This window comes from Malaclemys terrapin, chromosome 21, assembly GCF_027887155.1.
Source record: "Malaclemys terrapin pileata isolate rMalTer1 chromosome 21, rMalTer1.hap1, whole genome shotgun sequence".
Classification (NCBI taxonomy): domain Eukaryota; kingdom Metazoa; phylum Chordata; order Testudines; family Emydidae; genus Malaclemys; species Malaclemys terrapin.
In genome coordinates this window covers 21,271,562-21,284,274 of record NC_071525.1, presented here as the reverse complement: position 1 = coordinate 21,284,274, position 12,713 = coordinate 21,271,562, and the positions used below count along the sequence as shown (strand labels likewise).

Below are 12,713 nucleotides of genomic sequence, written 5' to 3'. Positions count from 1 at the left end.
CAAGGGAGGTGCTTCGTGCCAGTTCCACTCCCTCCCCCCGCACTTCCCCCATCTCTGCCCTTTGCCCCCAGCTGGGAACCAGGCGTCTCCACTGTCCCGGCAGCTCCCGGCGGGTCCCGCAGCAGCGACGGGCGATGGGGCGAATCCCACACAGACCGGGCAGCCCTTGGACAGGGATTCTCCTGGCAGGTCAGGGGGACGGAGTTGGGAGAGGGGCGAACGTGGGACCCAGGTGTCCGGGACACAAAGGCCTCCAACAGGCACCATTGCAAATGAAAGTAGAGGGGCCGTGGGTCGGGCGGGAGTGAGGGGCACCGGCAGAGCTGGGGGGAGCCAGGCTAGCAGGGGTCTGTGGGTCAGGATTGAGGGGCACTTGCAGAGCTGGGGGAGCCCAGGGTTTGGCTGGCAGGAGCAGAGTCCGACACTTCCTGCCCCAGGCTGGTTCCATCCCTGGGCTCCCCCGAGGCTGCGCCCCACAGCATTGGGGTGGGACCCATCAGATGCCACTTTTTTCCCGCAGATCCTGCTTTTCATGAGGGGATTAGCAGGGATCAGCTGTTTGTGTCTCTGTCCCAGAGCACTGAGGGCGCACCCAGCTCCCCTCCCCCCAGATCGAGACCCAGACGGGTCCCACAGCAGCAAAGAGCAATGGGGCAAATCCCTGACAGACTGGGGGGGAGAGGGGACGGACCATGGGACTCAGTTGTTTGGGACACTAAGGGCTGTAACGGGACAGTGCAAATGAAAGCAGAGGGGCTGCAGGTCGAGAGTGAGGGGCACCAGTTAGTATGAGTCTCTCTGGTCTCCCCCCCGCAGCCTCCGTCCTGGGCTCCTGCCTCCAGCTGGCCCCGGCCCAGACCCCAGTGACCACCACCCCACCGAGCACGGTGCAGACACGGAGCCCAACTAGCCCTGTCGTCTCCACAGTGGTTCTGCACGTCTCTGGTAAGTGTCACCCCCAGACCTCCGCTGACCCCGGGCCCTGCCCCGGCGATGGGGCTCTGGGCGTCTCTCCCTTAGGAAGAACCCGGATAGGTCACAGGGGGAAACTTTCCCCAAACTCAGACACCATGAGGCAACTCAGGTACCCCAGCACCTGAGAGACAGTGACCCCCCCCCCCAAGCTGTGGGGCTCTGGGCCCCCAGCCTCCCCTTTTTCCTCCCTGAACTGGGAGGCAGAACTGCCCCAGCCTACATAGACCTGAACATAGACAGGGCGTGACCCCCCGCCAGGTTCTGCTATCGCTGTTGGGATTGATTATCTGCATCGCATGGGCCCCCAGGGCCCCCCTGTGCCAGGTGCACAGACATCCCCACACAGAGCTCACACCCCACACCCCCCAGAGCCTGGATCAAACCCAGGAGTCCTGGCTCAGACCCCCACTCCTCTAACCCACCAACCCCCCCCTCCCAGAGCTGGGATAGAACCCAGGAGTCCCGGCTCCCAGAATTCCGCTCTTTCCCAAATAGCCCTACACTAAAATTGGTGACTGGATAACAGCTCACTACTGCTACCAGGCAGCTGGGTCTGAATCCCCCACGGGGCTGTGCAGCAGGAGTCCCACTGTGCTGCTACCCCCAGTGACGCTCTCTCTGCTCCCAGAAATCCTGCCCAAGCTCACGGTGACGCCCGGCCAAATCCAGGTGCTGGAGAACTGGACCTTCACCCTCACGTGTAACAGCTCCCCCAGCGCCAACACCGTGCTCTGGCTCCGGGACGGGGTGTCCCTCGCGCCCAGTGAGCGGCTGGTGCTGTCCTCCAACAACCGGACCCTCACGGTCATGGGTGTCACCAAGGGCGACGCTGGCGCCTACCAGTGCGAGGTCGGGAACCCCGTCAGCACCAACCGCAGTGAGCCCAGCACCGTCACAGTGGCCTGTGAGTAACTGCAGCCCCATCCCCCGGCCGCGCTGCCCCTGGTCCTGCTGGCATCGCCCAGCCATGGAGATGCAGCCCCCCTCCTGCCCCCAGCATGGGGCACAGGGGAAGTTTATGGAGGGCCTCTTCCCTGCCACTGAGATGCAGCTGCCTCTGGGGTGGATCATGGGGGCTGTTTATACAAGCTTCTCTGGCCTGGTGCTGAAATGCAGCCATCTCTGGGTTGAGGCACAGCGGCTGTTTATACAGGGACCCGCAATCCATCCCCTGACCTCTTCTCTCTCTGCAGATGGGCCAGACTCTACCAGGATAGACCCTCCAGGACCCATCAACCTGACCTTCGGGTCGCTTCTGAACCTGACGTGTGTCGCCGACTCCGTCCCAGCCCCCAGCTATCGCTGGGTTCTCAATGGCACCGACACTAAGGAGACCGGGAGCAGCTTGACCTTTAATCTCACGACCTGGGCTCAGCAGGGCACGTACGAGTGCCGGGCTCACAACCCCGTCACCGGCCGCACTGCCTGGGCGTCTGTCGCCGTGTGGGTGACAGGGACGGGTGAGTCCCCAGGATGGAGCAACGCGCTGCAGGCACAGGGATCCCAGTGCTGGCACCAACGCCCCAGTGCGGCGCTAGGGGGCCTGGGCTGCAGGGAGAGGGACAGGGGCTCAGTAGGGGGCGCTCTCCCCTGGCAGTCAGTGCGGCCTCCAATGGGTGCTGGGGGCCCGGACTGCAGGGAGTGGGGTGGGGGGATTGTGGCTGAACCATCTGATCCAACCCCCCCCCCCCATCTCTCCTCCAGACGCCCCTCGTCCAGCTCTCTCTGCTGGGGCTGTTGCTGGGATCGTCATCGGGTCACTGGTAGGGGTGGCGCTGGTCGGAGTCACGGTCTATTTCTTCTGTGAGTAACAGCCCCCCACCAGGACTCCTGGGTTCTCTCCCCGGCTCTGGGAGGGGAGTGGGGTCTGGTGGTTAGAGCAGGGGGGGCTTTTGGGAGCCAGGATTCCTGGGTTCTATCCCCAGTTCTGGGAGGGGAGTGGGGTGTAGTGGGTTAGAGCGGGAGGGAGGGGCTGGAAGCCAAGACCCCAATTCCAGTGTCTCTGGTGAATCCTCCCAGACTCTCGCTGCCGGAACGAGACCCCCAGGGAGAACGGGGCACCCGTCCCAGTGTATGTGAACCAGTCCGCTACAGCCTGGACGGTGCCACTGGTGAGTGACAAGGGCTCAGCCCCCTCCCCCGCTATTCCAAGCCCGCCCCCTCCTCTGTGGGTGCCCCTCAGTCCCAACCCGCAGCCCCCAGCCAGTTTACCCTGTTCCCTTTGGGCAGGGGTGGGTGGGGGTTACACAAACCCAGGGTCCGATTGACTGTCCCAGGGTCCCCCCCCCAGGCTTAGCTGGGGGGCTGGGAGGTCTCTGGGGTCTGGTGATAATGACCCTCTTGCCTCTGTCTCCCGCAGGCCCAGCCCGGGAACCCCCCTGACCCCAGCCCCACTTACGAGGTGAGCCCCTTGCGCTGTATCCTCCCCCTGCGGGGGGGGGGGGGGGGGTTGGACCCAGTGGGGGGAGGGGGGATCTGCCCCCCAACAAGCCCTATGGCTGAGAACGGGGCTGGTTATCACATCCCAGAGCTGGGGAGGGGGGCAGAGTGAGCCAGAGGGGGACCAGCTGGGAGCCCCAGGGCTGAGGGGAGGGGCTGGGGGGGCCCAGCATTGGGAGGAGGGATGGGCCCCCCAGGATGGGAGGGGCTGTTAGGGCCCATGGGGGGAGCTGGGTCCTGCAGGGTGGGTCCCCAGCTCTCCCCTGGGGCGTCTCTGGCTGAATCGTTCCCATTTCCCCCAGAGGCTGAAGCCCCAAGAGCTGGACGTGTATGAGGAGCTGAAGAAGTGACGCCCCCTCCTGCCCCTGGTGCATGCTGGAAGGGGCCCAGTGCATGCTGGGAAAGGCGCGTCTCTGAGCCTGGGTCCCGCCGCCACGTTAAAGGGCAGGAATGGTCACTGCCCAGCCCGGGGAGGTCCGTCTGTCTATGCTTCTTCCCTGGGGCCCATCACCGCAGCGTTTGGGCTTCAGTCTCACCTCACTGGCTAACCACAAGTCTCACAAGCAATCTCCTCAGACACTCCAGTTTCCCAGTATTACCACCAGTGCCACTCATTATGGGGACAAATGGTTATGAAAACCAATATCCCAGTAAAAGAAAAAACGTTCTCCAAATCCCAAAGGACCAAGCCCCAGACCCAGGTCAACGTACAAATCAGATCTTACCCACAAATCACGCTGTTGCCAATCCTTTAGAATCTAAAATCTAAAGGTTTATTCATAAAAGGAAAAAGATCTGGATGAGAGCTAGAATTGGTTACATGGAATCAATGACATCCAGAAACGGCAAAGTTCTTGGTTTAGGCTTGTAGCAGCGAGGGAATAAACTGCAGGTTCAAATCAAGTCTCTGGAGTACAAACATCCCCAGCTGGGATGGGTCCTTCAGTCCTTTGTTCAGAGTTTCCGTTTGCAGCAAAGTTCCTCCAGAGGTCAGAAGCAGGATTGAAGACAAGATGGAGGGTTTCCAGGGCCTTTTATAGTCTCTGCCTGTGGAAGGACGTCCCTTTGTTCTTACTGTGGCAAATCCCAGCGGCAAGATGGAGTCTGGAGTCACATGGGCAAGTCACATGTCCGTGCATGACTCAGTTTACAGGCCGACGCCATTGTTTCCATGTTAGTTTGAAGGTTCCCAGGAAAGCTCAGATGTTGATTGGCGTCTCCCAAAGTCCATTCTCAAAAAGCTGACCACGTGCTTCGCTGAGGCTACTTGGAATCAAATACATTTGAGATACAAGGACAGAGCCAATATTCATAACTTCAACTACCAGATGGTTCACACATACAGACAGCATCATCATAACCAGCAAACCAGAACCTTTCCATAGTCACCTGTGACGCAGTAGGGAGCCGGGCGGATTGACCGGGGAATGCCGTCTAGTTTTACTAGGACTGTCTGCATGGGGGATGGGAGAGCAGGGGGTGACTTTTATTGAGGGAAGATACCTGAACATGTAATGTGAGAACCCAGGAGGGGGCTGGGGCCAGGTGACACCTTTGCCAGGGAAACTGGACAAAGGCTGGAGGAGGAGCGGGGGGGGGGAGGGAGGTGAGACGGCTGGAGGGATTTTCAGTTTGGAGCTGGCTGGGGAAATGGAGGGAGCCACAGGACTGGGGTCTAAGCTCCCTGCCCCCCAGAAGGACTTGATTGAGGGGTCCCGGTTGTACCTACAAGCCCTGCTTGGGACTGTGTTCCTGTCATCTAATAAACCTTCCATGTTACTGGCTGGCTGAGAGTCACAGTGAATCACAGGAAGTGGGGGTGCAGGGCCCTGACTTCCCTACACTCCGTGACAAACACCTGGCCATGCTGGGGCCGAGTGGGGCGCGGGTTGGGGGTCACTGCTCAGCTGGGGGTTCTGGGCCTTGGGGGGAGCTGGGAACTCGGCCAGTGGGCAGTGCCAGGGGGTGGGCTCTCTGGGGGCTCTCTGGGCGGTTGGGGGTTGTTGATCGCTGCCCTGCCGAGAGCTGAGGGGAGGTTGTGATGCCTGCAGGGGGGAGGAGTTGGGGATCTGACCCCCGGCAAGGCCACAGAAGGCTGCTCAGGCCGGAGCAGGGGGTCGCTAGGGGCATCACAGCCTGGCACCCGGGAGGTGTCTGACGGCCCGGGGGGGGGCGCGAAGGGGGAGCAGAGCGAGAGCAAAGGATCCATACGTGGCCTCCGGGGGCATGTCTGTCCAGCGATTACAGACCCACAGCCGGGCCCTGCCCCAGTGTGACGAAGGGCAGGACGAGGAACTCACAGAGCCCCAAATGGGGGGTGAAGGCAGATTTCAACCTGGCATCTGGGCCCAAAAGCACCTGCCCGTTGCCTTTGGTGAGATCCAGAGTACAGAGGTAATGAGCGTCCTCCCCCTCCAGCTTGTCTAGAGTCTCACCAGGCCTAGTCATGGGGTTGGCATTGGACACGTTGATGGCATTAAGCTTCCGATAGTCCACACATAACCGGAGCAACCCATCTTCCTGGGGGACCAGTCCCACGGGTGAGGCCCATGGGCCGTTGAACGACTGGATCACATCTAAAGCCAGCATGTCCTTGACCTCTCTCTCCAGGTTCTGGGCTGCTTTCCCAGTGACTCTGAACGGGGAAGATTGGCTCCCACCTCAGGGAAGAGATCCACCAGGTGGTCTTCACCCTTCTCCTCCCAATCCTCCCCTTTCTGGGTCCAGGTGTCCCCTTACTCTCCTCCCATAGAGCAGCTCGAAAGGGAAGAACCCCGTGGATTCCTGGGGCACCACCAGCTGCCTCCCGATTCCCCCCAGTTCTACTTCCTCTTGGGGAGCCCATTCCTGGTACAGGAATCCCTTCTCCCACAGGACTCTGTGTCACAGAGTGTGGGGGGGCACCCCTGGCTTCCTGCAATTCACCACATCCTTCTTGTAGTGTGGGGCCCAAAACTGGACACAGTACTCCAGATGAGTCAAAGGTAGGGGCCCGGGCAGAGACAGATGCATCATGGAGGTGAATGCCTGGCTGCGAAGATGGTGTCGCCAGGAGGGCTTTGGCTTCCTAGACCACGGCATGCTATTCGAGGAAGGACTGCTAGGCAGAGATGGCGTTCACCTTTCGAGGAGAGGAAAGACCCTATTCGGACACAGACTGGCTAACCTAGTGAGGAGGGCTTTAAACTAGGTTCGACGGGGACAGGTGAGCAAAGCCCACAGGTAAGTGGGGAACTTGGAGACCGGGGAGATGAGTCGGAAACGAGAGGGAGTGTGGGCTATATTGGCAGAGAGAAAGGAGAGTCAGGACAAAACTGGGAGGAAAGATCAAACCAGTATCTTGGATGCCTATATACAAATGCGAGAAGTATGGGGAATAAGCAGGAAGAACTGGAAGTGCTAATAAATACAACTATGACATTGTTGGCATCACTGAAACTTGGTGGGATAATACACATGATTGGAATGTTGGTGTGGATGGGTACAGCTTGCTCAGGAAGGATAGACAGGGGAAAAAGGGAGGAGGTGTTGCCTTATATATCAAAAATGTACACACTTGGACTGAGGTAGAGATGGACATAGGAGACGGAAGTGTTGAGAGTCTCTGGGTTAGGCTTAAAGGGGCAAAAAACAAGGGAGATGTCATGCTAGGCGTCTACTACAGGCCACCTAACCAGGTGGAAGAGGTGGATGAGGCTTTTTTCAAGCAACTAACAAAATCATCCAAAGCCCAAGATTTGGTGGTGATGAGGGACTTCAACTATCCGGATATATGTTGGGAAAATAACACAGCGGGGAACAGACTATCCAACAAATTCTTGGACTGCATTGGAGACAACTTTTTATTTCAGAAGGTTGAAAAAGCTACTAGGGGGGAAGCTGTTCTAGACTTGATTTTAACAAATAGGGAGGAACTCGTTGAGAATGTGAAAGTAGAAGGCAGCCTGGGTGAAAGTGATCATGAAATCATAGAGTTTGCAATTCTAAGGAAGGGTAGAAGGGAGAACAGCAAAATAGAGACAATGGATTTCAGGAAGGCAGATTTTGGGAAGCTCAGAGAGCTGATAGGTAAGGTCCCACGGGAATCAAGACTGAGGGGAAAAACAACTGAGGAGAGTTGGCAGTTTTTCAAAGGGACACTATTAAGGGCCCAAAAGCAAGCTATTCCGCTGGTTAGGAAAGATAGAAAATGTGGCAAAAGACCACCTTGGCTTAACCACGAGATCTTGCACGATCTAAAAAATAAAAAGGAGTCATATAAAAAATGGAAACTAGGACAGATTACAAAGGATGAATATAGGCAAACAACACAGGAATGCAGGGGCAAGATTAGAAAGGCAAAGGCACATAATGAGCTCAAACTAGCTACGGGAATAAAAGGAAACAAGAAGACTTTTTATCAATACATTAGAAGCAAGAGGAAGACCAAAGACAGGGTAGGCCCACTGCTTAGTGAAGAGGGAGAAACAGTAACAGGAAACTTGGAAATGGCAGAGATGCTTAATGACTTCTTTGTTTCGGTCTTCACCGAGAAGTCTGAAGGAATGCCTAACATAGTGAATACTAATGGGAAGGGGGTAGGTTTAGCGGATAAAATAAAAAAAGAACAAGTTAAAAATCACTTAGAAAAGTTAGATGCCTGCAAGTCACCCGGGCCTGATGAAATGCATCCTAGAATACTCAAGGAGCTAATAGAGGAGGTATCTGAGCCTCTAGCTATTATCTTTGGAAAGTCATGGGAGACGGGAGAGATTCCAGAAGACTGGAAAAGGGCAAATATAGTGCCCATCTATAAAAAGGGAAATAAAAACAACCCAGGTAACTACAGACCAGTTAGTTTAACTTCTGTGCCAGGGAAGATAATGGAGCAAGTAATTAAGGAAATCATCTGCCAACACTTGGAAGGTGGTAAGGTGATAGGGAATAGCCAGCATGGATTTGTGAAGAACAAATCATGTCAAACCAATCTGATAGCTTTCTTTGATAAGATAACGAGCCTTGTGGATAAGGGTGAAGCAGTGGATGTGGTATACCTAGACTTTAGTAAGGCATTTGATACGGTCTCGCATGATATTCTTATCGATAAACTAGGCAAATACAAATTAGATGGGGCTACTATAAGGTGGGTGCATAACTGTCTGGATAACCGTACTCAGAGAGTTGTTGTTAATGGTTCCCAATCCTGCTGGAAAGGCATAACGAGTGGGGTACCGCAGGGGTCTGTTTTGTCCAAACCCTGTTACTGCAAACGCCCTTCTCTCTCCCAGGGTCGAGCGGCAAGCTCCTCCGCCCCTGAGACTGCTCGCTGCAGTCCTCAGGGGGACCCCGTTACTCCAACAGTCCTTCTCGCTGGTCACACACTCCTAGGGGTTAATCGCCCCCTGAAACCGTCCCTCTCTGAGCCTTCGGCATGCCTGGTCCTCATTATCCACCCTCTGTTTTACTGTTTTACTGCTCCCCAGTCACTTACTGCAAGAAGCGCCATTCACAGGGTGCAGTACATCCCACCGCTGTCCAAGTTGTCACAGAGTCCCTGGGCGATGCTCTGGAACTGCTCCCCACAAAGCCAGGCAGGACTTTGGGGAGCCTCCTCTCCCTCGGAGCAGACCATCTTCAGGGCAAGAAGTTCACCCGGCTTCCCCTCCTGGGTCTCTCCTGGGAGCATTCAGCATATGCCCCTCCGTGCGCTTCCCACAGCGAGTCCACCCAGGCGGGGTCCTGGGGCAGCCAAAGGTCCTGCACCCCCACTTCGCAGTCAGATGTGACTCTCAGCCAGCCAGTAACACAGAGATTTATTAGATGACAGGAACACTGTATAAAACAGAGCTTGTAGGTATACGAAACAGGACCCCTCAGCCGGGTTCATCCGGGGGAGGCAGGGAGGCCAGAGTTACATCTGGGCCTCCCGCCGTCTCCCCAGCCAGCTCCAAACTGGATCTCTCCAGCCCCTGCTCTGCCTTTGTCACTTTCTCAAGCCAGGAGGTCACCTGATCTCTTTGTTCTCCAACACCTTTAGCTATCCCCTTGCAGGGGAGGGTCCCAGGCCATCAGTTGCCAGGAGACAGGGTGTCGGCCATTCTCTGTGCAGACAACATCACACTGCCCCTCTTGGGCTCTGCAAAAATCACATTCCCTGATCTCCCACCTACCCTGTTTCCCCGAAAATAAGACATCCTCCGAAAATAAGGCCTACTTACAGTTTTGCCTCTCGTTGTAATATAAGGCATCCCCCTGATAATAAGACCTCCCCGATAATAAGGCATCCACCGATAATAAGGCATTTTTCATTTCTGAAAAATAAGACATCCCCTGAAAATAAGACCTAGCGCATCTTTGGGAGCAAAAATTAATATAAGACACTGTCTTATTTTCGGGGAAACAGGGTAGATACTTAAGAAATGCAAAGGGGAAACTGAGGCACCCACACAGTATTCAGAGACAACATTAAGAACATCCCCACTTCGTCACACCTTACAGTTTAGGGCATCTGCCCCTACCCCGTTCCTAGGGCTCAGGTGTCGCTCTGTGGGTCTGTGGGGTCTCTTCCCAGTGAAAGAGCCTCACACAGTAATATCCCGTATCCTCTATTTATTAACAGTCACCAAAACCAAATGCACACGCTACGCATACACTGCTCACCACTCCCAATAAGGCAGGATCGGGTCCATCTGGGGGACTCCAGTCTCTGACCGGTGTCATTGGCAGGTGCTGAGATCCGGCAGCTCTGATCGTGGGGCTGGAGCCTGGAGCTGGTTCCCAAAGAACTTCCTTTTGGACCCCAGTTCATATAGTGAAACTTGAGTCCTTTTAGCTGAACCCTAACCAATTATTTTACTAAAATTTTACTAACCAATCCTAACGCAGTGTAACAAAAGTCTCCAACCAATCCTACCCCACCACCCCCACCTTCATTCATTTACACCCACCAACATTAATTCTGGAACAGACAGAAACAGTCAAAGAACCAGACAGAGACAGAGACGCAGTAGGGAAGTGGGGACCATAATGACAAAACAATAAAGAAATGAGGATTTCACAACCACAACTATTGATAAAAAGAACAGGAGTACTTGTGGCACCTTAGAAATGAACAAATTTATTTATATGCTCAAATAAATGTGTGAGTCTCTCAGGTGCCACAAGTACTCCTGTTCTTTTTGTGGATACAGACTAACACGGCTGCTACTCTGAAAACTGTTGAGAAGTGGTTTCTTGCCAGACAGATGCCATCAGACTAAGTTTTCTTTAACCAGCTTACTCTGGGGACGGTGGGGGCCGTTAGGACGGGGTCTCCTTCTCACCAGCCCGATACGACAGTGGTTTAATGTGGGGATGCGACTGCCGGCTCCCCAACTAATGGGTGCTCGGCTGCTCTTTGAACCTGGCTGCAGACGAGGCCTGGTCCGTACAGGGCCCTGCCCACCTCCATGCCCCAGCTGCCCAGGGGACGATCTCTCTCCCATACTGTGACGAAGTGGGACTGTTCTTAATGTTTTCCTCAGTTTCCCCTATGCGGTTCGTAAGTCTCTAGGGGGTGGGATGAGGGTGTATGGTTGCTGCAGAGCAAAGGGCCAGGGTACATAAATGCCCGACACTCTGTCTCCTGGCAACTGATGGCCTGGGCCCCTCCTCTGCAAAGGTGCCAACTGAAGGTGTTGGAGACAAAGGGATCAGGTGACCTCCTGGCCTGGGAAAGAGACAAAGCCCAGAGAGGAGGGGCTGGATGGGGGTTGGAGTTTGAAGCTGGCTGGGGACTGGAAGGGAGGGCAGACGGGGGTCTGGCTCGCTGGGCCCCAGAATGGACCCGGCTGAGGGGTCCCATTCGCTGGACCTACAAGCTCTGTTTTACACCTTGTTCCTGTCATCTAATAAACCTCTGTGTTACTGGCTGGCTGAGAGTCACGTCTGACTGCGACGTGGGGGTGCAGGACCCTCTGGCTGCCCCAGGACCCCGCCGGGGCGGACTCGCTGTGGGAAGCGCACGGAGGGGCATATGCTGAATGCTCCCAGGAGAGACCCAGGAGGTGAAGCCGTGTGAGCAGGCAGGGCTGTCAGGAAAGGTGGAGCACGGTGCCAAAGGGGCCGCACCCCCTGCCCCGTCCCTGCGCTGGGCCGGGCAAGGGAGGTGCTTTGTGCCAGCTCCACTCCCCCCCCCCACCACTTCCCCCGTCTCTGCCCTTTGCCCCCAGCTGGGAACCAGGCGTCTCTGCCACCCCGGCAGCTCCCGGCGGGTCCCGCAGCAGCGACGGGCGAAGGGGCAAATCCTCCACAGACCGGGCGGCCCTTGGACGGGGATTCTCCTGGCAGGTCAGAGGGGAGAACGTGGGACCCAGGTGTCCGGGACACAAAGGCCTCCAATAGGAACCAGTGTCAATGAAAGCTGAGGGGCTGCGGGTCGGGACTGAGGGGCACCGGCAGAGCTGGGTGGGGGGACCCCAGGGATGGAGTAGCAGGAGGGGGGGTCTGACACTTCCCTCCCCAGACTGGTTCCACCCCCAGGCTCCCCAGAGACCCGAGGGACACCATAGAAGCCCCATTGTTCCCCACAGATCCTGCTTTGTGTGGGGATTAGCAGGGATCAGCTGTTTGTGTCTCTGTCCCAGAGCACTGGGGGACACACACCCAGACCCCCCCCCCCACTGAACTCCCTCCCCCCAGATCTAGCAGGCGGAACCAGCCCCACGCAGAGACCCAGGGACCTGGCACCCCACGGGGGGAGGGGGGAGACGGGAGAAGACCCCTCCCCCGCCCCAGAGGTTCCTTTCTCCAAAGCGAAGGGGAAGTGGGCGGACGAGGCTGGGAGGGGAAGTCTGAGGCCGGAGGGGCCCCTGGGGCTGCCCTGCCTGTGGGTCCGGACTCCAGGGTCCCGGCCCAGAGACGCTTCCCCTGGGTCGAGGCAGGTCCCGCTGCAGGAAAAGGCGCCGGGCGGCACCTGGCGAGGGGTCCCTTGCAGCTGAGAGGGTGGAGCAGGGGTGGGGGGACCCAGGTGTCCCGGACACACAGGGCTGTAACAGGGGATAGTGCAAATGAAAGCAGAGGGGCTGCAGGTCGGGAGTGAGGGGCACCAGTTAGTATCAGTCTCTCTGGTCTCCCCCCCGCAGCCTCCGTCCTGGGCTCCTGCCTCCAGCCGGCGCCGGCCCAGACCCCAGTGACTATCGTCCTCACCCCGCCGAGCCCCGTGGTGGGAGGGGGTGTCAGCCTGGCCCCACAGAATCTGCCACAGGACGTGCTGTCCTGCAGCTGGCACCGATCAGCGAGCGCTGCTGAAAACAACCAGATCTTCACCTACGTCCCACAAA

The 12,713-nt window shown here is 56.9% G+C and overlaps 1 protein-coding gene across 1 annotated transcript in view; it reads left to right on the top strand.

Moving 5' to 3' along the window:
- LOC128826875 (carcinoembryonic antigen-related cell adhesion molecule 5-like) overlaps positions 1-12,713 on the top strand; it is a 113,073-nt gene that overhangs the window by 32,692 nt on the left and 67,668 nt on the right. The window contains exons 10-13 of the mRNA XM_054010394.1: positions 72-189; positions 817-945; positions 1,604-1,879; positions 2,169-2,418. Coding sequence (XP_053866369.1) covers positions 72-189; positions 817-945; positions 1,604-1,879; positions 2,169-2,418 — 773 coding nt within the window. The remainder of the gene's footprint in view (positions 1-71; positions 190-816; positions 946-1,603; positions 1,880-2,168; positions 2,419-12,713) is intronic.